The 27,015-nt window shown below is 41.5% G+C and overlaps 1 protein-coding gene across 1 annotated transcript in view; it reads right to left on the minus strand.

Moving 5' to 3' along the window:
- The window catches only part of uts2r (urotensin 2 receptor), a 52,176-nt gene extending 25,470 nt beyond the window's left edge, over window positions 1-26,706 (minus strand). The window contains exons 1-2 of the mRNA XM_084567933.1: window positions 25,748-26,706; window positions 22,751-23,129 (exon numbers count right to left, since the gene is read on the minus strand). Of these exons, the coding sequence (XP_084424059.1) occupies window positions 22,752-23,129; window positions 25,748-26,461 (1,092 nt within the window). The 5' untranslated portion in view covers window positions 26,462-26,706 and the 3' untranslated portion in view covers window position 22,751. The remainder of the gene's footprint in view (window positions 1-22,750; window positions 23,130-25,747) is intronic.
- Window positions 26,707-27,015: the final 309 nt, after the last annotated feature.

Here is a 27,015-nt window from a genome sequence, read left to right on the forward strand (position 1 = left end):
GGTATCACATTCACCTTGTCAAAAGTTTGAACTCCTTGGAAACTTTTCTTGGAATGGTGTGGTTTCGGACAGTGGGTCATGCGACCTGTTTGCCTTGGACCAACAAAACCCATCGATCAGAGATTGTGATTGTGTTGAACTTTTGAAAACTAAATTGCACAAAAATGCATGGTCCCCAGAGGATTGGATACTTGTGTGTATATATGTATATATATATATATATATATATATATATATATATATATTGTCTAGATGAAAAACAAGTGGATCAGCAAAGGCTTTATTTATGCACTGAGAACAATTTAATGGACAGAACCAAATTTGGAATTGAAGTTTCCTCCAGAACATATTTTCATAGAGTTCAGTGATCCTGATGACCACCTTCCTAATGTTGTGTAGGTCTCCCTCGTGTCTCCAAAACATTTCTGACTCATCAGAGAATGGACATGGGCCTCCTGAGGGTTTCCTGTGGTGTCTGGCAACAGAATGTTCTTAGTGGTTTGAGCGGAGGGACCTCCAGTGCATCCCACAGATACGTGATCAGTTTGGGATTATAGTGGAAAGCTCTGTTTCTTAATCATAACACTCTGGTCGTTCTGTGTGTTTAATTCAGCATCTGCAGACGGGCTTACAGCACAGACAAAGCATCAAGCATTGAGAGTGGAAAATGAGCAACGAGTTCACAAAACAGATGTACTTTATACCTAACCCTAACCCTATCTGCTGAGGGTGACATTGTTCACATTGATCCTTCGCCTTACAGAGATAACTGTGAACTGTACTCAAGGCAGTAAAACAAGGATGTCTGGGTTCTATGCAGCTAGGGAATTTGGACCTTATGCTGTATTTCATGTTGGGGTGGGGGTAGGGGTGCCTGGTCTGGTTTACTGTAGGTGGGTGGTTCATATCTAAGTAGTACTAATGAATATTTGTGCTAATTATCTAGCTATTTAACCTGCCCTAATAAACCTTTTGGATTTTGTGATTGGCCGTGTTTCACAGAGAAAAGAAAAACACCTCTGCACACAATTTCATAGTCCTACAACCATTAGAGCCATTTAGTTGTAAACAAATGCAACTCCACAGTGCTCAGACGATGTTTATCCCTACGTCACTGTTACTCTTCTGTCCATCACCTCATAAAACCTACCCAAACAACATGATTGACCTTGCAGATCTTTGCGGGGCTATAATCAGTTCCCGATGGAGCAACTCCAGAACACCTTTTAACCATAAAAAAAGTGTCAGCGAGGAACTTGGTCTTCTAAGCAAGCTAATGTTAGCCTGCTGACAAAATGTCCAGTGCTTTGCCTAAAAAATTGTGGAGAAACCATGAATTGAGCTCAAGATGGTAGATATGGTAACTGTATTTAGCAATATTTAGCAGCATTGTAATTTGTGATCAGATCAACAGTTAAAGCAGTTAAAGTCTGACATGGCTTGTTTTACAATTTTAAATGACACACAAGCTTAATTTACATCTGTGTTAAAACAATTGTTCGCCGCAGTACTAATTTCCTCACGTTCTCTGCTACTGCTGTTTAACCTCTCTGAACTGAGGCAGTGGCATCTGTGGCGTCGTGCCGGACCAGAGAGCACAGATAATGTTGTTCCGTACACTCAGCAACTGCTAATTAGGCACATCGACTAATGTATTCACAGCTCAAACACTCGGTGACTCATAAATAAATAAGGAAAGAGTAAGAGAATTGCACAGAGGGAAGAAGTGCAAGGAAGAACACAACGACACGAAGGATCTTCATTGATTTTGGCAAGGATGGAGATCACAAATTGGTGTGGGAGTTGGACTAGATGGAGTTAACGGCTCTGCTCGCAAAATCATGAGGGAAGAACAGAGAAGCACATATAGATCAAAAAGAATTGTGGTGGATCAGCAGCAACGGGTCAGTTTGAAATCAATAGTATGCTCAGTGTTGTGCAGGAATGCGTTAGCGGTGAATTGTGAACTAAATGATCACGGACATGAGCACAGTTCACTTTCGCCCATGGACCAGTCGTTGCTGGCATGCTTCACCCAACGCTGGCACGGCCTCTGTATTTGCAATTGAGGCAACTCAAGCCAGCAATACTGCTGAAGCTAGCACATATAAAGATTTGAGAGAGTTTTATCAGCAAACTGATATAGATTCCAATAAAAACAAAATCACATTCTAGGGAAACTGTGCTTGACAGGTGTGAAAAAAGGAGTCGTAACAGCAACTAATTAGAAACAACACATCAAGTCGAAGCATTCCACCAGTCTTTGAAAATATAATCATAATAAATCATTAGTATAGGGTAAGACCCATGATCTAACAGCCTCGGCTTCCAAAGTAATCACGGCTTGTGATTCTAAAGCAGTGCACAGTAATGAATTTTAGTTTGGGAAATGATAACGATTAGGGGCTGGATATGGATGTGTAGGAGCAGGCTGTACCAAAAAAAAAATAATTAAAAATTAGCTCAGATCATCCATTTAAACAGAAAGGGAAATGCACAATACTACACACGCAGTATACTGCTGTATATGTGTGTCACAGCATCGTGAGAAGGTCGAAATGCAAAAATACTGAATGAGAAATAATAATGGGCCGCAGCCAGACATGGAAGCACCACTTATTAAACTCCCTCCTGAAAAGACTTGCTCACTGGAACTTCTGTCTCTGATGACTCATCTGACTTCAGTGGAGTGGAGAGGACCAGAGTGATGTTCACGAAAGAAGAAAAGTTTGAGAGTGATTTGGAAAGTTGGAAAGCGAGGAGATAATGACAGACACTGAAGGAGAAGGGAATATTTGCGCGCACACTGAGTGGTGTGAAGGAGAATGCAGTAATGCGTAACAGCAGCTGTAAATGCACCACTCCGATGAATGGATTTATAGCAGGGCAGTTAAGTGAAGGGGTTTTGGGGAACTATTTCACCTTCTTGTACCGAGATAGATGAGATAATCAGAACTACACTTGGATTATTTAGTTAGAAGCCGCAGCTAGGACATCCTGATCTTAGCTGACAATCTTTGAACAAAGACAACCAGCTGACCTGACACTGTCCAAAGTTAGCAAATTTGCCACGTGGCTGCTTCAAAGCTCACTATTTTTATTTGATTTTTTTAAACACAGAGACAACAAGTGACAATAACCTTCTCCAAAGAAAAATGATTTTCATCACTCCCCGCTGTGGTCCGCTCGCTGTTTGCTCACGGCGACTGAAAAGGTCACACCTGGGACGCCAAATGTCAATGCTTTATATCGAATAACGTGCTCTGCAAGAGTTGGCTGGATGAAATGCTTCAATTATGCAAAAACAACAAGGACAAGTCCCCCGTAACTGAATTATTTCCTCCAATCCACAGGGATTTTGATTATTCATTTAGACTTCAGAGGTTAATCGCAAAGTTCTCAAAGGTTGTTTCTCGGTGCTATTGAAGGCTTGATCACACCAGAAAGTAGTCCAGTTTATATTTGATTCCAAAAAGCTTGGTGGCACACTTTAGGAAGTACATCCACAGGGCTAGTTGTCAGACTTCGTCTATATCTCTTCCAGTCCAGTCTCGTGGGAGTTTGTAAAGTAGCCACAATTTAAATAAAGTGATTCATGGACATAAATACATTTTGCGACTATTTCACAAACTGCAGCGAGACTGTGTCCTATCCAACCGTCTGGGCTCCGGGACTTTTTTTTTTTTTCCTGCTGTTCTCTTTACTGTCTTCTCAGACTTTAATCACAACTGGACTGTTATTTTATTTCATATAAGGTTGTCAAGATGCTCTCTTTCTTTGATTTACAACTTGAACTTGTTCATCAAATGAATAAATAGAAATAATAAAAATACAAGATTGAGTAAAATCCATTTTGACTCCAAAAAGTGAGTCCTATAATAAAAACCATCAGTTGTTTTGTCAAAACATAGTGGCTGTTGCACGCTGTACAGAAAAACACGGCCTCAAATTTGAAATCTGTGATATTCTGGGCTGTAATTTAATCATCCTCTTTTGCAGTTCTCTGTGAAATTAAATTCGGAGATACTTCGCTACCCACGCAGTTAACAATTAGAGGGAAATGCACAAACCACAGCCAATATAGTGTCTAAATGACGGGCAGGCTCTTGATTGCTTTATTTTATGGAGGCAACGTTGGTGGGGGGCTGGACTTTACCAAGGGAGGCTCATATCAGACCATCAAGCCACAAAAGAATAAAAAGAAAATGAAGGGCAGTTTTATATTTCATACTTCATTTTCATTTTTCATTTTCCAAACGCAATAGAGTTTCCATTTTAACTGCTTTAATTTTCTGTTTTAGGTTTTCAATTTCACTCTATGTATTAAAGCTGCCCTGTCATATGTTCTGTACTACCTGCTCTGACATCAAATTTAATTTCTCTTGCTTTCTTTGATATAATTATGGACTGATTATCTCTAGAAATTGCGGTCAGGGAGATCGATCCTTGCCGAGCGAATGTGTGCAGAGGGTGGCTGAGGAATACGACTGAAATCTCATTCTCCTCGCTCGGATGTGGAGCACCAGGAAGTATTCTCAGCAAATACTCTTTAATGCTATGGAGTCAGCACGGCCCAAGGTCCCCATGCTGCACCTTCATAACCTACATGCCCCAAAGTCTCGAGGTTGTTGTGAAAGCCTGCCTTATGTGATACTAATACAGTAATGTGGTAGTGGTTTTGGCTCAGGACCACTAGCAGTGCAGATGATTTGAGGAAATAAAAATGACCACTATAAATATATACACATTGGCTGGAGTGCTTTGAATAAAAGCGGCAGACTTTCTAAACCTTAAAGGACATTTCTAGATTCCAGATTAGACAGCGTTTCCATTTCACTCTCGGTAGCTGCATATTGGACATTTCTGGGTGATGGATCACTTCATCCTTGTATTTGCTGGCTTAAGGTGACACAACAAGGGCAATGCTATATTTTCTATTTCGTCTCCAAGGTGTGAACACATCGCTGAAATGCTGAATTACAGCACAGTCAACTGTTTTAGACAGAGGCATGGGGGTGTGGAGGTCAAGAAGGGAGCGTGAGAGAAGACGGATAGAGCATGATGGCTCCAAAAGTTCAGTACTAGAGCAGTACTGTATTGAGGAGCTAAAATGGGCTGTAGAAAACTGATCAGCAGTTACCGGAAATGTTAACAGTGGTTGTTTTTTGCAACCTGGACCTTATTTCTGGCATAAAATAAAGTAGTTTACTCACCCATATAACTTTTGTGTAATTTGTAGTCCTTCAGGAGATAACTGGATCAGTGTATATCCATGTAGTGGGAGTGACTGGGGCACTGAAACGCAGCCTCTAATAATCTGCTGCGAAACTCATGAATTTCACCAATATTTTGTTATCATACGCTAGTGCGATAACAGCTAACTCCAGACACAACGGGGAATAGCACTAGCGTACGATAACAAAACATTGGTGAAATTAACGAGTTTCGCGGCAGATAATGCGTTATTTAGAGGCTGCGTTTCAGTGCCCTGGTCACTCCCACTACATGGATATACGCTGATCTAATTATCTCCCGAAGGAATACAAATGACACAAAAGTTATATGGGTGAGTAAACGACCGTATTTTATGCCAGAAATAAGGTCCAGGTTGCAAAAAACAGTAGTTCCCCTTTAAGGTGCTGTTATTGCTGCACAAGGAGGTCAGACCAGATACGGGAAACAAGGGCTCACTTACATTTGCTCACAGATGTGTACAAATGTTAAGTTGTTATGAATGAATGAATATGAAGGGCAAGAAAGGAGTATGGCATGGGAGCCATAAAAGCACAAAGAAGACAGAAAAAGAAAGAGCAGCTGGTCTTTCTGGTAAGGAACTGCATGAAAATTAGTTGTGTTGGAGCTTGGTCAGAAAAGAAAATATGTCAAGAACCATCAGGTGGCTGTTTCAATAAAATACTGCCAGTGGCACAGAGGCGCTAATCAGGGCAGTACAGGAACAGGCTCTGAGGTTAAGATCAATAGAGAGGGCAGGGCACTCTGTGCAAAGATTCCCCCGAGACACTCCAGCACTTAACAGCGTGGTGTAAGATGCTATCAGGCAGGTCGCCGGGAGAGTGTACAGACACGTCTGTGCAAAGTTTAGACCGGAGTTCCCATGGTCAAAATGAGTCCGAATACGGTGGACAGTTGCCTAGCCAAAATCACCAAACGTCCAGATACAGACAGACATGCTGAGGATGGCTAACCAACTGGACGTTGTAGTGGTGGACACGTAGCAATCCCAAGCAACTGCAGCATCAGGAAAAAGGTACACGAGAAGCAAGAGAAATACCAAGGGTTGAAAGGAGAGCTAGAATGTAGAACGGCATCTGTGGCCCCGTGGTGATCGGAACATTTGGTGCTGTTACTGAGTGGCTTCCTCAGATTCCAGGAACAACGATGAGATTGCACAAGACCTTCAATCTCCCTGAGTACCTTGCAAAGCTATCTATCTATCCATCTATCTATCTATCTATCTATCTATCTATCTATGCTTGTGGAAATGTGAGAACATAATCTCATTGATTATATAACTCACAAACCAGATGGTGTTTGCTTTTGCAAATGCCTCAGCACACACTTGATAGTGCAGTGCAAATTAAATCCACGATCTGGCCTTTGAAACGGAGACGTCACTTATTTACAGCCTTATATTTAACTGTAAAAACTGCTTTAGTCATGCTGCTAACTTTGCTTTGTCTCATTTTCTGCGAGCTCTGGTTTAGATATGAGCGGCCTTTCAATTTTAACAACAACAACATTGATTGGAAATGATATCATCAGGCATTCAAACCTGCCATGGTATTAGGGTATTACATGGTGTGGTAAGGCTCATGGCATTATAAAAAACAGAAACAGGACTGAGTTTTATAATGCAATAACTTTTTACTTTGATTATCTGTGTCACTGCTAAGTACATTGTATGATTTACTTCTCATATAGTGTTGTTGGTTCATATTTTAGTTAGCGCCACGGCTTACAATGATGCTTACAGAGAGGAGTCCAAATAGAAATGGTCTTGACAACTTTACTGGCCTGCACACAGGCCTAACCTAACCCCATCATCAAAGTGGATAGGAAGGCCATGGGACATATACATTTTTCCAATTAGTAAATAGAAGAATACATTTGTTCAGTTTTAATCCAAAAACTGGGGATGCTGGGGAATTTAGTTTATGATAAAAAAAAAAAAAAAGATTATTTTCTAATAACAGGTGGTCAACTTGGAAAGTTCTATTTCGTATAGGCTACTCTGTCTCTGTTGCTGCTATTGGCGCGAGCTAATCTTTCCTTTTTTTGCCAACCTATGTCCAGACCTTGTTAAATAAGAAAGAAGCTCAGCCTGTGATTACAGCTTATGCCACGGTCGTCTCATCTTGTCATGAATGCTCCAGTTACAGACCTCACTGGAGCGTCCTGTGGTTAAGCCCTTTTCGTGAGGTGACAGAGACCTGTCATGCTCCGTTTGTCACCTGAGTGGGATTTACCACTGGTGCTGTCATTTGGAAAACCTCCATTTGAGTCAACAGTCCAAAAAATAGAGCTCCTCTTAGCCTTGACCTCAACTAATACAGTTAGTGACTCATACACACTGTAGGGATTTACGTCTTGTCCATCAGAGAGAACAAAGCCCTCTTTTCTTACTAATTTCACGACTGGCTCTATTAGGTTCAGGGTTGTTTTACTGCCCCATAACAGGAAAGCAGGAGAGACGTCACACCGGCTCTGTCCTGTGTACGCTCTATCTCATTATGTTTTATGCACAGCTAACATCAGTTGTTTGTTCACTACAAAGGAAGGTCACAGGGTAGGTCCCTGTCTGAAAAGCATTTGTCTCACTGGCTGAGTAATACCATTACACGAGCAGCAGGAGTGGAGTCTCCACAGGTTGTCCTGTGCGTGACAACAGCTTTATCCTGGTCCACAACACACCCCGAAGGGATGCCGGTGGCAAACATCTGCATAGTAGCAAGCTAGGCCTTTCCATGCTCTTCCTTCTGCTGCAACCTGCATGATGTATCTGAATCTTCCCTGGCTCACTCAGTGTGTGCTAGACAGCTGGTGATGTGTGTCAGGTTTAACGCTGTGCCATACCAAGAAGGTTTTCTTATTTCTCTCATCGTCATTGTGGATTCATGGACTGTATGAGGAAGATAACGTCCACATGTCTGCATAATGTCAAAATCTTGCAACAACATGGATGTTGTCTAAGGACAGTCAGTTTTGTACTTCACCCATTAATATTAGTGATAGGAAGTCCTGCTCTTTTCAAAGATTTGTTTCCTTTGGCTCGGCTCCCTTAGAAGAGCGAGCTCTTATGACCCCCAAACGACTTCCAAATGGCTCTTCATTAGGTTTGTTTGTTGGTAAGCATTTTTTCGTTCGCTGTTTTCATAAAAGCCTTATTTTTATGCATTTTTTACATACAAAAAAAATACAGTTACTATTGCTTAACATTTTTATAAAAGCTTTAAATTAACAACTGAACCACAGCAAACTAATCAGTCTTAACATTGTGACACTTTAGATAAAAGTCTTTAGTGCAGGTTGCAGGTTTTAGAAATACCAGATGCCTCAGCTTGTAAGTCCAGTTTTCTTTTTTCTTTTTTCATTTCTTCACTTTTTCCCCAACGACCTTGCATTTATACTCAAAGAATCTAGGGTTACAGACGTAACATTGTCTAATTCCTAAACGTTTTAGTTAAGAATATACACTGCCTGGCCAAAGTTGCCACCTGGATTTAACTAAGCAAATATTGGATAATTACTGCATGGGCGATTATCTTTCAGCTGGCAATTAGTTATTAAACCCCAACTGATGCAATGAGTAGCTTCTCATTTCTTCTCACAACCATGTTGAAAGACTCATCCTGTGGTCGTGGAAAAGATGTTAGTTTGTCTGAGAAGGGTCATTGGCATGCATCAAGCAGAGAAAACATCTAAGGAGATTGCAGAAACTACTTAAATTGGGTTAAGAACTGTCCAACGCATTATTAACAGCTGGAAGGATAGTCGGGGAACCATCGTCTTCGAGGAAGAAATGTGGTTGGAACAAAATTCTGATTGATCGCGATCGGCGATCACTTAAACGTTTGGTGAAATCAAATCGAAGAAATCGTAGAACTCAGGGCTATGTACAATGCAAATGGGACTAAAGGGATTGGTACTGAACAGCTGTGTAGCCTTAAGAAAACCAATAATCAGTCAGGCTAACCGGAAAAAACTTCTTCAGTTTGCTAGGGAGCAGATTGGACTCTGGATCAGTGGAAGAAGGTCATGTGGTCTGATGAGTCCAGATTTACCCTGTTCCAGAGTGATGAGTGTTAGCGTAGTGGTCAGACTCTCCCATCATCAATACAAGATCTTGGTGAAAAATGAATGCAATACTGGAAGGAAATACATCTTGTGACATTGCAGAAGCTTATCAAAACAATGCCACAACGAATGCGTGCTGTAATTAAAGCTAAAGACGGTCCAACGAAATAAGTGTGTGACTTTTTTTTGGCCAGGCAGTGTATGATATAATTTTTACATTGCACTTTGTCCACATACATTTGTCCATATAGTGTAAGTGGGGGAAAGAGGGAGATAAAGCTGAGTGAAAGAGTTAAGATTGTGCTCGCGAGCTGCTCTGTGAGCACAGATCCAGACATCCTATTGATTGTATCAGCTTTTTATGGCCGCTACATGACTGTGATTTATTGCACAAGATTAGCCCCTGCAGAGTGCGTATCCCACGGCAACCAGCCTCACACAAACAAATGTATGGAGATTTTGGTTTACTGTTGTGGGAGATGTCTTTGTTCCCATGGATACTGGTTCAGAACTTCTTGGTGCCCCCTGTGCGCAACATGTCCTTCATCGGCTGGTTTTCTGTGTTTGGATAGGTTAATGGAGACACATGAGAGAGCAGGACAGGCAGAGATATCGATTAGTAGAAAAATAAACTTCAAAAAGGGATTTAAAACAGGTACAGTGGAGGGAGAAAGGAATTCAATGTCTGGGGAAGAAAACAGGGAGAACTTTGTTTCAGGACGTATTAAATTATGCATCCTGTTCATTTAGACTCTTTCTTGTCTCGGATACATGATCAAATGTTCTCCTGCAGCCAAGAAAAGTCTGCTGAGGGATGAAGGTATCAGGTCCTAACCCTGCCTGGCCTTAGGGAGGCCATTATCGCTGAACACAGTAGATTCAGATGAATATGTTTTCCATGATAAATAATGCATCCGTTTTCACGTGATCTCAGGGAAACTTCAAAATCTTGGTCCGGAGTCAAGCATGATATCTTGCGGACAAGCAGCCAAGACGAATTGTTCCCCCTGGATGACTCTGGGGTACACTTTACTTTCAATGACGATACTGGGCTTTGTTCACCGACGCAGCAGGAAAAGCACACGTGTACCAGTGGAAGTATTCATTTTGGTAATATGTGTATTGTTTGGGCACTGCCAATTCTAGTATCCTCTACGGTTTAGAGGAGAATTAATATAAAGAAGTATGCATATAAATCCCTGAGTTTTGTTCTCGGTTGTCTGGCAGAGATTGCTAGCAGCTAACACCTGATACTTTTAATGGCGCTATTTGGCCAAGATATAATTTATATTGTGCAGGTTGTAGATCCCAACTACATCACTTTAAGTGTTCAGTGGTAATTTCTGGTATTCCCACAGACTGTTCATCAATATTCTTAATGCCATTAATGCTCCTAGTGTTGGGGATTTATAGCTTTACTTTACTTCCCCCATCCGTTCCCTCTCTTGAAATTTTGAATCACTGAAACAAATAAAGCTATTCTGTTTAGCACACCGTGGTGATTTATAAATGCACTTTGTAATGTGTAATCCAATTAATTCACGTTTCAAGTTTCAACCCAATGCAAATATTTATGTTGCGTTTACATTTACTTGACTAGCATAACGGCATAAGAGCCTTGTTAATGGGACATTTTGAGCTATTTTGCAGTCAAAAGCACAACGTCGGTAGCCATGTTTCCATGGAAAAGTAAACTTTTCAAATGTCACAAATAAAAGAAAACAGAAAATGCAAACTCTACTTTGATGTGAATGAATTTGGCTGTTCAGTGTCGTGAGACAGCGGCAGTATAGGACAAGTTCCATATGATTATAATCATATTACAGTAGGAGAAGCAGACGCAGCGAGACCAAAACCAAAACATAACCTCAAAGAAGAAGGATAAAAATAGTCACCATGACCATATACAAGACATTATTATTATCTCTCATGTCAATGGTCAGACTGGGGGCTTTCTGTGTGGAGTTCACTCTGTGTCTGCGTGGGTTCTCTCCGGGTACTCCGGCGTCCAAACACATGCTCGTTAGGTTAATTGGTGATTCTAAATTGGCCGTAGGTGTGAGTGTGAATGGTTGTCTCTCTCCCTGTGATAGTCTGGCGACCTGTCCAGGGTGTACCCTGCCTCTCGCCCAATGACAGCTGGGATAGGCTCCAGTTCCCAGGACAAGGACAAGCAGCTACAGAAAATGAATGGATGTCAATGGCCAATTGCAGTTTCCATGGACATTTTCTTACGCAATATTCTAAAATGCACTGCAAAATAAGTATGGAAACACGGCAACTGTATTGAGAAAAAAAAAAGTTGTACAAAAGATTCTTGTTGTCTTTAGACAGAGCCAGGCTAGCGTCATAGCTTCAGCTGTAGCTTCATATCTTTTCATTAAAAAAACAAGCCACAAACAGAATAATTCAGTTTCAAGCTTCTGTTTTGCTACTGACTTGATAGAAAAGAGGCCATTTATTGTTATTTACTCCCAGGGGACACCACCTCTACCTTATCAATTGATTTTAGTTTTTTTGAAAGGTGTATCAGTCATTTTACAAGGTCAACACCTGTCCCGGGATGCTCGCCTGAAAGGCAAAAAAACGAATGGCTCTGCAGTTCCATTTACCACTGCGCTATGGGGTGCAATAATATTTCATACTTATTTAGAGAGCTGCCGCAACAATCTTCATGGCCCAATGAGCAAATTCTGCTTAGAGGTGATAGTAAGCAAATGAAAGCCAAATGAAACAACCTGTTAAAATGCAATGTTTTTGTCATGGTCCTCTGCAGTGTAAAACCGCCCACTGAGCGGTATCATCCTGTTATTCTCACAAAAACACACAAACATTTCCAGTAGAAGCTGGATTTTAATGTCTTGGTGCTGCTCGTGCAAGCGTTTTATTGCCCCTCAAATCCTGAATGCCAAATTGCGTGCGGACGCCGGACCATTTTGTGCAAGGTCAGAGGACAAGTATTTACGGCGTGCGTGCAGCCGAGGTCCTGAGGACTGTCGCGCGCACATCTGTTCTCCCCAGACACAGAAATTGGATATATTTTTTTCATCTTCTCACCGAATCTATTTTTGCTTCTTCCATTTCTTTTACATCACTTTTTCATGGCACTAACAGCAGAACGAATTAAAGAAAAAAAAAAGCCCACCTGTTCCCGAATTTCTGTTAAAATGTACGCTCTCTTACTTTCCATTTCCTCTTCACGCTCTTATCAGTCTTTTCCTGGAAATCCCCTCAGCAGTAACAGGAAACGCCTCCCAAAATGCTTCGGGGCTTGCAGGCATATTGCCAGTGAGGTGAGAACCTTGGCTTAAAGTGATAAATAAACGGTTAGCTATCACTTTAACCGCCCTGTTTCTAAGCTTTAATATCAGAGGTCTAATATATTTTCCACCTCTGCTATACTGTACCCATACCGTCACACTGAACCAAGGTCCCATATGGTCTGGTTACGGCAAGGTGGGCAGCCTTATCTTTCCGACTCAAGCGTGCTTAGAGAAGATGGATTACTGGCCAGGCAAAGGCGCAATTTTCCTTTGGCCAAAAAGTACAGGTGCACTGGACATCAATAAATTCTATGTAATTAACCAGTCAGCCACAACATTAAAACCACTGACAGGAGAAGTAAATGACATTGACCATCTTGTGACAATACAGTGTTCTGCTGGGAAACTTTTGGACCTGGCATTCGTATGGATGTCACTTAGACATGTACCACCCACCTAGACAAGACCAGGAACCCCCACCCCATAGCAACGAGACTCCTTGATGGCAGCAGCCATCCCCAGCAGGATGCCTGACACACACACAAAACAGTTTAGGAAACTAAAAAATCATGAAGAACAGCACAAGGTGTTGACCTGGCCTCCAAATTCACTAGATCCCAAACTGATCAAGTATCTGTGGGATGCACTGGAACAAACCTGATCCACAGAGGCCCCTCCCCTTAACCCCTAGGACCCAAATACCTCCCACAAACCATAGGACACTCTCAGAAGGCCCATGTCCATTCTCTGATAAGTTAGAAGTGTTTTGCAGGCACAAGGGAGTGGTCATACATCAGAGTCTTTGGTGGGGTTAAGAACAATTAAAGGTAGGTAGGTAGGTAGTGCACTAGATCTCAATGTGATCTTGTCTCGGTGATTAATGCTTTTTTTGATTCTACTATTTTTGCAAGCTGCATTTCATTCTCTGTTGCACTTGCCCTCTTATCCAGCAAAGGTTCAAAAAAGGCAACTGGACTTGTAGAGTTTTTTGAGAAGCCGTTTCACCACTCATCCGAGTAGCTTCTTCAGTTCTGGGGGACTGGTGGGAAATCTGAGGCTTAAATAGGAACTCCTCCTCTTCCATTTGCTAATCAACTGACCCTATATTGACCTTCTAACTGGTCCCCTGACCACCACTCAGAGGGCTCCTATCCTTTGTCAAGTCCCATCCTGTAGGGACTGGACAAACAATAGCTAACAACAGCAACAGCACGGTCCATTCCAATAAAGGAAAAATGATAATAATGGAGACTAGATACAATGTGGCCTGGAAGCCAGACTCTGGGGTCGTCTCAACAGAAACCGATTACGCTCTGGCAAACCTGCCGGGCTCTGGCATTATACTCTGGCACATCTATTGGGCCAGTCAAATCGTTTGGACAGCCTTTAGACAGTATTGGACAGAAGAGTAACATTGACGTAGTCATACATGTCATTTGAGCTCTGCTGGGTTAAATATGTTGACAACAAAATTACTTCTGACTGCATGTGCAGGTCGCTAATCTGCCAGGTAGTGTGCACTCTACTTGAAGAATATTTGGTGACGAAAACCGATAATGCACATGGAAGATGTGTGTGTGTGATGGGGGTTGGGAATGAGGCTTTAAAGTATGAAGCATTGTACACTTAAAGGCTGATTGGGACGCTTGCCTTACTCAAAAGGTACTGGGACACCTGACTGTGATGGGTATGAACCTGGAAACAGGTGCACTTGGAAACTGAATGTAAACTATTCCTGCACAGGTGGGACTATATACTGCATAAACCATATGAGAAGTTACAGGAAAGTGCTGCTAAGGAGTTTCTTAACTCCTGCCTGTCATTTAAATGAGAAAAGCACAGCTCTTTTAAAAAATGCTGAAACATTTTGAAGCTGAAATGCTCAGAGTGCCAAAAGGAAATCGAAAAGGAAAAGCTGTCACTTGCTGTCACCCCGCTGGAGTTTCATATTGTCACTTTGCATGCTTAATTTGCTAAACTCTGCACAAACCGTCGTTCATTCATCCCCTGTTCATGTGAACTATATAACTGGAATCGGGAAATAAAAAATAAAATGACACGAGCTCCTAGGAGTCAAGTGCTGAAATGTATGTGTTGTAATCTAACGAGGTTAAACGTGTGTGAGCAGCGAAGGGGGGAAAAAGCAATACATTTATGTGCAACAAATCATCATTGGAGCCCATCTTTCATCAGCTAAGACCTTCCTAAATGAGGGTTTGGGACATTAACATGAACCTTGCTAAGATAAGAGGGCATTCGATCAATTCTGGTCTAGCTATATAATCTTGTTGAAGAGCAGATGGGGGTGAGTCAGGGCTCTTATCGATCACAGCAGGGACTTTCCCAGACAATCCAGCCTGAGGCTATTACAGGCAACGCTTCCTATCGCATATGACGAGAAGGGAACAGCAATTCCCATTTACAATTCCCAAAATGAGCCAAGTCAATGTAATCAACTTTCAGCTATATGGCAGGAAGATCAATAGTCTTTTCAGCCTCATGAGTGGAAGGGAAAGGATGACTGCGTGCGTTTCTGGATGACCTTACAGAGGTGACCTCTGCTCCACTCTGCCAAGCGACGACCGTCGGTCTAACCGCTCTTCTATTTGGCAGCTAAGACGGAAACTCCATGGAAAAGAGGCTATGAGGTTGGTAACCAAGTAATTAGGTAACCTATCAGTATTTTTACTGATTTGGCTCAGGTTGTGACATTGACGGCTTTAAAGTGGGCCTGATGTGCCCAGCTCTAGACATGAGATTAAAGCAATTATAAATTGGAGCATGTCTGGTTTGTGAGGGAATGATTATTTCATAACCAGCTCTAGTAGTGGTCAAAGCTTCTCCTGTTTGATCTCTATGGGTTTTACATGCATAGCTGCATTGAGACACTATTAATATATAAAAACTGACCGTATAGTCTTGATCTTGCCAAGAACCAACTGTCCTCTGGTATTAATTAACGTGGGCACTCGTCTACTGTGTGGTATGATTTAATCTACAATCTCAGGTGCTTAGGCTAATGGACAGTGCTCACATGTTGATATTTAGCAAAATAATGTTCTCTATTAACCTTAGTTTATTGTGTACGCATGCTTACATTTGCACTAAACACAAAAAGTAGTTCAGAACCACAAATGCTGCAAAGTCTGGGTACAGTGATGACCAAAGACTAGGACATAACACAGTGTAAAAGTCAAAAATCCAAACGTTAATAAAGTAACTTGCAGTGTCCATACTGTATAAAAAGTGGACGCCATGACAGCTCCTCAAAAGTCATAAGCTCCACCTCTTTCTTGTTAGTGGATGGGACTTGAGCCAAACTAAAACACTAAAATACACGTCAAATATATTTTTTTTCAAGAATGATTTCTGTCATTTTAGGTATTTAATATAATGCTGATGTACAGTATGTTGAAGTGTCAATTCTTTACTGAGAAGTTTCATTTTAGTTTGACAACCAGTATGTGAAGAGGTTCGCAGCATCACAACATCTGCAGCTGCAGTGTGTGATTATGATTCTTGTCCCGTAGGACCACAAAAGTAGGAAAATAGAAATAAATAAATAAGTGCAGCGTATAATACACACATACACAGGAAGGCAGTCAATGAAGCAAGACAAACACAGAGCAGACAAAGAGCAGGAGAAAATCCAATAACCATCCAAAATCAAAAAAAGAAAATGGTCCAACACAGGCTATGATCAAGGACTAGCTGGACTATTGACCAGGAAGGTATAAAGACAATCTAGCAGCTAAGAGGATATATACCACAGCAAGTGGTATATATCCAGGTAAGCATTTGGCTGGCAAATCACAGGTGATGCAGAAAACCGAAAGGGAACTACACAAAGGGATGAAGTTATTAGTCGGAGTTCATCCTCATAGTGCTGGGCATTGCAACGTGCATATGTGAACAAAAACATTTATGGCATCACGAGGATCGGTGCGACATCTGAAGTCCCTCAAGGGACGCGTGGGCTGGGCATGAACAGAAATTTGAAAATGAAAAATAAAATGTCGGCAGACAACATTTTTCACTGGATAAAGGATTATTTGGTGGTGCTGGAGGAAAATACAGTTTGCTGTGAAGGCTTTGTCCCCTTGAATGTTCGCAGGGGTTGCAATATTTGACTGGGGAAGCAAACTCTGAACCTAGGAAACTGCGAGTCAAGACATAGCATCACATAATCGTTGTGATATTTCAACCTCGACCAGCAGACCAACTTTCATAAAGCAGTAGGATGCCTAAAAACTCTTTTCTTTTCTTTTCTTTTCTTTTCTTTTCTTCCAACAAAGGACTTTCCTAGAAGCAAAACTGACACTCACTTCAATAAAATCACAGTACTTTAAAACTAATGAATAATGCATAGTCGTATGTACGAGTGGATTGTCGTTTGTTATTTTTGATCTATGAATTATTCACCTTTTCTCTTCTGGCAGGGCAGGCTTAAGGAAATATTACTTGCAGATCTTTTCTTTCATGGAATATTTCCACTTCCTTTGCCTACTAATTTCCTCTCCTTATCTGGAAGGAAAGGTGAGAGCATTTAGACCTGCCACTGCAACAATGAAAATGCAAGATATATGGCTGTGTTTTTAGAACATGCCACCGTACGTACAGTACATCCTAATCATACGCTGCAGGTGCAGATGTTGTGAATGTATAATCTTATGTGTGTATAAGACTTTTCTCTTTTCCTGTGAGCTTTAGAGACAATCGACAGACGAGCACAAAGTTGCCATAAATTTTCCATCATCTGACCTCTTTCCTGTTAATTTCCCGGCACACTTTGGCAACAAGTTTCACTGAAATCTTAGATCTAAGAGTGTGAGGAATACCAGCCTTTATATATATATATATGGAATAATAAAGCTGGTTGAAGAGGAGATCCCATATGCCTTCGCTGCTGTGGTGAGCAGCAATAAACCGCCTCCCTATATAATAAGTCTGTACAGGATGTGCTTTCCTCAGCAACGTCTAAAAATCCCCACTTCCTACCATTTCCCCTTTAAAAAAACCCCTCTGGCAACTTTCATGTGCAATAAACATGTAATGCTATCAGTGCATTTTAAGAGTTAGGACACTTCCACGCGCCGAAGCCTGCCAGCAACCGTTTTATGGCGGAAACATTCATGCATGACTTCAAAATTTCGCGCAAGAAACGTTTTTAGGTAGCGCTCGTGCAACGTCAAGCGGCTCTCCTACAAAAAAAAAATAAATAAATAAAAAAATGTGTGTGGAAAGCAGTAAAAAGAAGGAAAGGTGTCAGTTTTAAATAATTTTTAAGAGGCCCATTCAGTTTTCCAATAGCTCACTTATTCCAGAACTTTTCCCAAAGTCGCTGTGTTTAAAATCTCCCTGAGCCAGCCTTTGTAAGCAGAATATTCCAACAGTCGTTAAAAGTGCAAAGAAGTGTGAAGAAGCCTTCGGGGGGAAAGTGCTGCCACTATCCAATTACGAACAAATTAATAATGTATAAAATTTCAGTGTGGAACAGATAGGATTTTGCCAGGCTTCATACATTTGTACTTGCTGAACATTCCTCTGTTGGGGAGATAATACATGTTTTCTTTGAGGGGAAACGGCACTCTGCTCAAGGAATCCGGTCTTATCCTTGCCACTGTTTCCCCAGGTCATTTAACGGCAGCCTGTGTAGTTCCATTCAGCGGAGGCATAATATAAAGTCTGTCCGCACTTTGATAGTATTGCCGCCTCGTTTTGCCTTTCATGTTCCTCGCCCATAAAGAGAATCAAGAGATTTTCCAGCTGGTGAATGGCCAAGTTTGCGATAGCCGTAAAATCGCGCCGGCTTTTCTCCGGGGCACGCAAACTGTTTAAATGTCAGTAATTAAAGTCTCAGAATGATTATTGTTGACAGCCACTTAATGTTTCCACAATGGTGGAATCCAACAAGGAAACACTCTAAGTCAGGCCATGATTACTTGCTAGGCTGCGCAATGACCTTCAGAGTTACTTTGCATAGTAAATCTGTGCTACATATCTAAAAAAAATAAAAGCATGCATTTTCTGTGTTTAACAAGTGTAGAAATCTGGGCAGAAAGCAGGAAACTCTGGTTTTAAAAGCACATTTTCTTAGCATTAGGCAGTTAGTCAGCTTTCCTGTAGTCTCATGTTTAGCATTGACTGTAAATGCAAGTGGACAAATCCTCAGTGATGTCACCCCGTACAATTCCTGACTTGTGGTTTTGAAGCTCAGTGGGCTGGCACCGGTGGCTGCCATCTTGGCAGCGCCTGATTCGACCGAATCCACAGCTAGTCTAAATAGTGTCAAAGAGGGGGGAGTGTGGGAGCTGAGGGGACGCACGGGGGGAGAAACCCACCTGTCACTCAAACGCACCGCACCGTAATTATGCTTAATTCCAAACCTGATCATTTAAATGGTTGAGTTACATAAAATCAGTCTGCGGTCATGACGGGGAAATCGAGCTACATTTTAAATCGGAAAAGCCAATAACTTTCTACTGCTGAATGCAGAATACGAAACGTACGGGTGTTTAATGGGCCCATGGTGGAAATGAGGTGAAGCACAAAATACATGAAATAAATGAATAATAAAATAAATTGAGTAAATTAAATAATGGATAATTAAAAATTCATAAATACATTTCCTGCTGGGTAATTAGGAAAGCAATCTCCTTTTTCTTAGAGTAGTATAAGAGAAAAAACTGATTACATTTCTTTTGGCCACTGGTGGCTGCGAGAGCGACACATGACAGTGTGTGTGAGTGTTCAGGCACAAACACGGGGCCGTATTCTCTGCCCTCTTGAATTATGGTGGCTGTCACTCAGCACATTGTATTTCAAGGCAGAGCGCAGTAATATATGACTCACCGCCACTCTCTCTCTGCAGGCGGCCTGGACCCACACCAGCCAGCAATCAAGAGTAAAGCACTACCAATATATTAGATGATTGTAAATATTGGACATTCCCTTCTTTCCTTCCCCTCTTGTGGAAGGAATGAAAGAAAACTGATATGAAGCGTAACATGGGTTCGTTTCTATAGGACGCGTTTGGGAATAAAAGGTAAACACGCTGTAATATCATGCTGTGTAAATCTGGGCTTAGTCTTGATCCACATTGCCAGGGTACTTAGATATTACCAGGAGAAGAAGAATTAACACAGTATGTGTCGGGCACCAGCTGCTTGGCAGATATAGATGTGCTTACCACTACTATAAGCAGCAAGTCAGTGGCGAATGTGAGCCTTTTGTGTACGTGTGTGTGTTTGCCTCCTGCCACTTCCTCCCCCCTCCGCTCTTCACTCCCCGTTCCCCTCTGCTGCGCTATCATTCGGTCGTCCAGCTTCCTCTTCAAGGAACATTTGCGACCGTCATCTGAAACCCATTAAATCTGTGAGACAGTCCCGCAGACTGGCAGGCACATAAATAAGTACACACAAAATATTTTTCAAGAAGGGGAGCCAGCGGAGGTGGCGTAGGGGAAACGCCGAGAGACATCGCACGGGCTCCAAATCATGTAGTCGCTGAATAAGAGAGTCGTTAAAAAGAAACCAAAAAGCTGTCAGTTAAAAATTTAAACCGACAGAAATTAACAGGAAAGGAAATCTTTAGGAGAAGCATCCTGGTGGCAGTGTAAAGCAAAGCTTAATATTCCAGTCAGACAGACAGAGAGCTGTCTTCAGCCAGTTTCATAGGTAAAAATACAAATAATTGACATGTAAAGTCAAGCTGATAAGTCCATATTATTGCACAACTGAATTCATATAAAGTTGAAGTGCTTCATAAATAATGTATTTTGTAATTTTTATAAACTAGAATTATGCAGTGTGCAAGTGTCACCACTGGTATTATTAAACCACACACATTTAACAAAAGAATGTAGGTTTATTTTTTGTGAGTTATATTTTTTAAATAACTTACTTTATATAGTTTGAATATTTTCTACTGGCTTATTCTAGAGGCCTGCATTTCTGTTCTTTATTCTATTGTAAGACATGAGTGTAACTAGTATACAGCATGCGTCTGTATGTAGTCATTAAATCAAATAAAAGAAGGTAGTAGTTGGAGTCAAATGACGAAAGCTCCTTCGATATAATGCACCAGAGGTTTAAATGGTCCAGGAGAAGAGACACTCAAAAGCAAAAAGCAATGAAAATATGTTATCTATTGTTACTGCAGTAATAAAAGAAGGTTCTTTATGTAGTTTTGTAAGAGAAGTAGCGTTTCCTCACCTATTTTGAATAATGGTAGTTAAAGAATGAAACCACCAGTGGCCAAAGCTTTTGACAAGCAACTTCAGAATAGCAGAATGGATGAAAGAAGCTTGTTTGTTTTAGCTAGCATAGACGCTCGCTCTCTTGGCTTCCTTGACATCTCCCTCCTCTGGAGATGCAGAGATCCGGAGGCCTGGCCCCCCTTCAGCAAGCCTGAGATAGATTATGCTGCAGGTCAACATACAGGTTTGTTGATGGATGGATCTGGCGACGTGCCTTTTGGATCTCATTATGGGCCTTGTTTTGAGGAAGAAAATAGAGGAAAAATAGCCCAGAAACTAAAACAGAGCAGCAAATATGTGACATTTAATGCTCTTCAAATGCCTTGATCGCTGTTAACTGTTCATTCTTGAAAGTCGTTTTGCTATCTTTTACCAAAGATGCTATGACGGACTCTGAACATTTCACTTCTCCGATGGCAGCCATTTTGCTTTTAACTAAATCAGCCGGCTACCAGGTCAAATGTACCACAGAAAAGATCAGACTGTGATTGGTCCGCTTGGTAGAAGTGTAAACTCCGCTTTAGCATTTCCGGCTGCTCAGATTGATTGTTTCGGATCAATAAAGATGGAACACATTGAAGAAAGGTTAACTGAGGCGGTTCTTCTGGCGAAAGTCTCAGTCGCCATTGTTGAAAGTGAAGCAGGAAGTAGAAACAAAAATGAACCCGACTGGCAAAAAAGACACAGACTAGCATTTGGGTGTAGTGTCTTTACAGAGCACAAATGGCTCGCTCGTCGGGCCAGACATGCGACACAAAAGTTGAGCTGGTTTTAACTTTTTTTTTTGTCGTCCCTCTGACGCCTTGTGCAGTCACTGCGTTTTGACGTCCGTTCCAAAACCCCTCGTCGTTAAAGTTAGAGAGGGCTTGACTGACACTTGACTGCGACTCTGTTATGTTCTTTTGTCCCTCATAGTGTGAATGCACCATTAGAGTGTCAAATGACTGACATCTCAGTTAAGAGTTTTTGAGGTGTCAAGTTTAAAATGACACATGTATTTACAATTGCTTTTATGAAGGCTATTCAAACACCATTGACTGGCAGTTGTCAATCATAAATCATTTATGTAGAAAAGGACCTGCTACTCTGAAGTTCTTTTTGAATAGTAATAACATAATCTTTTTTAGTTTTTTTTTAGTTTTTTTTAGTTTTTAGAAACTTTAAAACATAGAGGTGTTTTATCTTCCATGAAATCAGATGCTGCTGCATGTAATTTTTGCTCTCAAAGAATAACCAGACGACAGACAAGATCTCAATTTTGGTGTTTTGTCAATTGCAATGAGTTTTAATGAGCTACTCAGTGGATCTTTTGATATACAGTTGATTAAATATAGGGCCTGTCATAGAAGAAGCGTAGTGGCAGTTAGCAACATATGCTGCCATGATAAAAGCAGAAGTGATAGAATTCTTTTTTTGACTATTGAAATATATCACAGTTAAACGAATGTCCAAACAATGTTTTTCTTCAAACAGAGGATTGTGTTTCCTCTCCACCTACTCCCCACAGTTGTCGGAAACCTGTTGGCTTAAGACTAACCGAAGATCCTGTCCTAGATCTTCAGGAAATTTCAATGTGATCGACTATTTATTGTTGCTGAACGCGTTTCACCACTTCCACACGTAAACATCAGGAGGCACCAATTGTCCCACATGTTTATGCTGCATATCAGGAAGCAGGAATTCTAAACAGACAATGTTTTTAGAGGATCAGGAATAAATACCCTAACCAGACTTTCCTCTCATAGAAAACTCCAATAAAGCTGCCAAGTCGAAAGCAATCACTGGCTCCCAAGCTGTTGATGCAACTGTTAGTGGAAAGATTGCTGGAAATGACTGTGGTGCTAAGTTTTGTTTGGGGAAAGTCTTACTTCTTATCAGATAAGGAATCACAAATGTCAGAGAGAGCTGCTCCTACCTCACAAACTGCTGTTATGAGCTTTCAGCGATGCCGTGTGCGTGAGCATGAAGCTCTCGGTGCACTGCTGGCTGCTGGCGGAAGGCGATCTGCGAGGGGAGCGCTGGAAACGACTCCGCCGGTTGAAGTAGTTGCCAGCGGTCCACGACCGCTTGTGCTTCCTCAGGTACTCCTTGTAGTTCTTGGTGAGCAGCGTGTAGAGGAAGGGGTTGATGCAGCTGTTGGAGTATGTCAGGCATGTGGTCAGGTAGTTGATGTTGCGTTTGGCCTCGGTGGAGAGGGACATTGAGGGGTAGAACTGACCCAGCAGCTGCCAGATCCAGAAGGGCAGGAAGCAGGCCCAGAAGAGGAGCACAATGGTGAAGATCAGGTACAGAACCTTCAGGGGCATAAGACCACAGAGAGGTGCCGTTAATGGGGATCAGATTTCACTTCACCTGGGACTGGAATATTAATCAGTTTTACAATGAAAATCAAATCAATCAAAATATGTAAATGTGTATCAACCGTGGAATGTGCAATATTCAGTAAGAAGTGTAAGAAAATGTGCAACACTAATAGTCCAGAAAGAAACTCAATATGTTATTGTGCAGTATTAGGGCTGGCTTTAATAAACATTCATTTTCGATCTTGAATTGAAAGATTTCATATCTATTCATAGAATCCTCGGTGCATTTCCTGCATCTTCTCATTAGAGATCTTGCTGCCGTCTGCTGCTTTTGCACAAGGTCGCCCAACGAGATTATCCCACGTGGGAGGGAGATCCAAAACATGATAGAAATTCCAACCCTGAGAACACTGTCAGGCCTGAAAGCAGCGTGCACGTGCGAGATCTACCAATTAAAGGTAAAATATTGTGAAAATACCACAAATCTCTGAAACCAATGGCAACACTGACATATCTCTAAATGAACTGATATTGAATCAAAGCGAATTGAATAAGGAAACTATTAGCAATACCCAGCCCTATACAATATAATGCATTAAGACTTGATTACCAAGTTGTGTGTATTCTTGTAGATCCCTAAGGTTCACATCGACCCACCTTTAAAAAAAAAAAAAAAGAAACCTCCTTGTCTTTTTGACCAGCGTTTACTCTTAGCTAGTATTCTGAAATCAAAGGATCAAACATGTGTTTCTGCATAAAGGCATTGCTCCAGTTCTGTCTTGATGATTTTGTCTTGTTTACAGCAAGGATCATCCTGATCACTTTTCCGACAAGGGCTGAAAGAAGCTGACGAAAACTCTTTGCTCTACACAGATATCGACCAATGTCAAGGGCTCCGGAAGTTTTCACTATTTAATGATGCTCATAATCCTTAAACCAGAGATTCTTTATGCAAAATATCAAAATATTCCATAACTGTGTTGCAACCAGGGCATGTGACTTGCTCATTAAATTGTCATATGCTGATTTGAACTGCAATGTTGTTATTTACCCAGGTCTTGCAATGGCTACAAGCACTTAAAAGAAGCAATTGTAAACAAAAGAATAAAAAGCGGTGGAGCAAATAGGGTCAATGGCTAATAACATAGCAGATTAGTTTAATGTCGTGAACCTAGGGTTATGAACATGGTTACTTCAAGTCCTTTCTAGTCGATCACTCTTGCACTGTAAAACATCTTAAACTTGTAAGCAAATCTGGATGACCCTGCCCAAATGGATTCCTTTGCAGCAGTCTGGTTTCATCTAATTGTGTATAAGTAACATACGTAGTTGTGATGGGTGCTATCAGTATCATGTATTTTATGGTTGATAACAGACCACTTACTTGTATCCTTAGTCCAAAACCTAACCATCTCACATGATGCCTAAAAAGCTGACACGTGAAATGTTCCTGAAGTGCTGTGCTATTTATACACGATTCCATGATATCACGTAGTCTGCACTAATGAGTTAAGCCTAGGATGGCCTACTAGAATGGCCTTTGTAGCTCCAATGTGATAACTGAAAAAGACCCTCAGTCAGCACAGCACGGGTAGAGAAAGTGAAAATGAATTACTCCTTAAGCAGGAAGCAGCACTTTTGAAAGCTGGACAGCCTATGTTCTGCCTTGCTCCACAATCTTGCTTCAAAATCCTATGTACAACCTTCAATGCAACTGAAAGGCAGCATGCGCCACTTTGTTAATCACACTGATAAGACAAAATGAAGTCATCTCAAGCCCTGCTATGAAGCAAATTGCAATGGCTTTTGTCCCAGCATGGGCAGAGAGCATGAGGCAAATGGAAAAATAGGAAACCTGTAGCAGCACAGAGAGGACTGATAAGAGAACGCTTAAGTGATGCCGCTAACGCTGGTATGGTGTGAACTTAAATAGCAGCTCTTTATCGGCCATGATGGCAGTTTTGTAGTTGAACGCCGGCCAAAGCAGGAGGTTATCTCGGATGCAAGACCCTCCCTCACCTCCCCCAGGTGTTTAGAAACAGAGCATATTTCATGTTAAAATACCAAAAGTTAGCTTTTTATGTATGTGCATTTGCACAAGAATTCTTTTAGTATTTCAAGTACAGTTTCCTGATTTTACTTGTTGTTTTTTTTTACTTTTTACAGTGTGGTATTGGTAGTTTTAGTTAAGTAAACCTTGTAAATGCACCTTCCAACATTGTCAGACTATATGAAGATGCTGCAAGGGAGCGGTCTAGGATCTATGGTTGGGTTAATAAAAGGTAAAAATCCTGCCAACTGTAAAAGTAAAAGTCTTTCATTTGTGATGATCACAGTCTCTCCTCTATATTGACAAAGGTTAACTGATCCATCCGAACCAAACTATTTCAGTGCCAAAAACTGTACCGAGAAATCATATTTTCCTGAGAATACCAAACTAGAGGACTCTGGTCGGGAACAGGTTTGCCATACACGACTGAGCACACATGCAAGCATTTAATCCTTACTGTAAATCTTTAATGCCCATCTGAATTTGTAAACCACCACTATAAATCAAGCTTCTGTGAAATAATGTCCCATGAAATAACAGTATGTAGTGTTTCACTGACCTTTTGATTAGGTAGTTTCTTGGTCTGTTTGAAGGTCTCCGTCTGTGAAATCCAATAAGTGCGCGCAAGCTGGATGTAGAGATAGCCAATGATCAGTCCTGGAGCGACAATGCTAGTGCAAAACAGGAAGGAGATGTAAACCTGGTACGAGAGCTGTGAAAAGGTGGGTTGGCACATGACCTTGTTGCCCACTGTCATTAGCTGAATGCCAACGATCATTGGTAGGGTGAGGACCAGAGAAGCTGCCCAAACCAGCAGAGCGATGGCCTTCCGGTAACTTTTGGACCTCTTGACTGTGTCGAGCGGTTTGAGCACAGCAAAGTAGCGCTCTGTGCTCATGATCGTCAGCGTGAAGATGCTGGCGTGCATGGTCAGGAAGTCCATGCTGATCAGAATTCGACACCCTGCATCCCCAAAGTACCATCCCTTCAGGAAGTGTGTGCAGACCACGAAGGGGATGGTGAGGAGATAGAGCAGATCTGCCAAGGCCAAGTTTATGATGTAGATGTACATCGAGGCCGCAGTCCTCATGGAGTGGCACATCACCACCAGGGTGTAGATGTTCCCTGAGACTCCAACGAGGCACATGATGGAAAGGATGGTGCCGATGGTGAAGGTGGCGGCCGTGTCCTCATGGGAGTTCAGAGGAGTGTCGGTGGCATTGGCTTCCCTCTCCACCAGGACTCCTACAGGCTCCATGGACACTGTTGTCATGTCTGGATGGGTGGGAACAGAAATATATGGGGTTACATAAATTATATATTCAACTGTTGCCTTCTAACATGGACTGATCCTTGCACTTTGAGCACATAGTGGATCCTATAAAAATGTGACTTTCGCAGTCAGAGAGGGAGATTTTTGTCATTCATATTCTCTTTGTAACACAAGTCATTAGGGAATTACTTAACAAGATACAGAGCTTTTCAGCTCTACCATTTATTTTCAAAATCTGCATTTCTCACACCAAGTACCTCTTTGAGAAATATAAATCCCCATGATATATTTCGTGCAATCTTACGCCAGCTTTCCTAAATCGGTCACGAAATGAGACGTTGGGCAACTTCGGAAACTTGCCTGGACTGTAAAATTAGCAGCAGTATTTAATTCAGTCGATAGGCTTGGGAAGCAAACATAGTAACGGCAGCCAAAAATCAGCAGTGTGAACTACACCAGAGGTTGCGTTCTGATTGCTTAATGCTGAAAAAATGAACTGATCAAAGGGTTATAGTTGTGGGGTGTTGCTTTGTGCGAGTGTTACGTCAGCAGAA

This window comes from Chelon labrosus (assembly GCF_963514085.1).
Source record: "Chelon labrosus genome assembly, chromosome: 19".
NCBI classification, from domain to species: domain Eukaryota; kingdom Metazoa; phylum Chordata; class Actinopteri; order Mugiliformes; family Mugilidae; genus Chelon; species Chelon labrosus.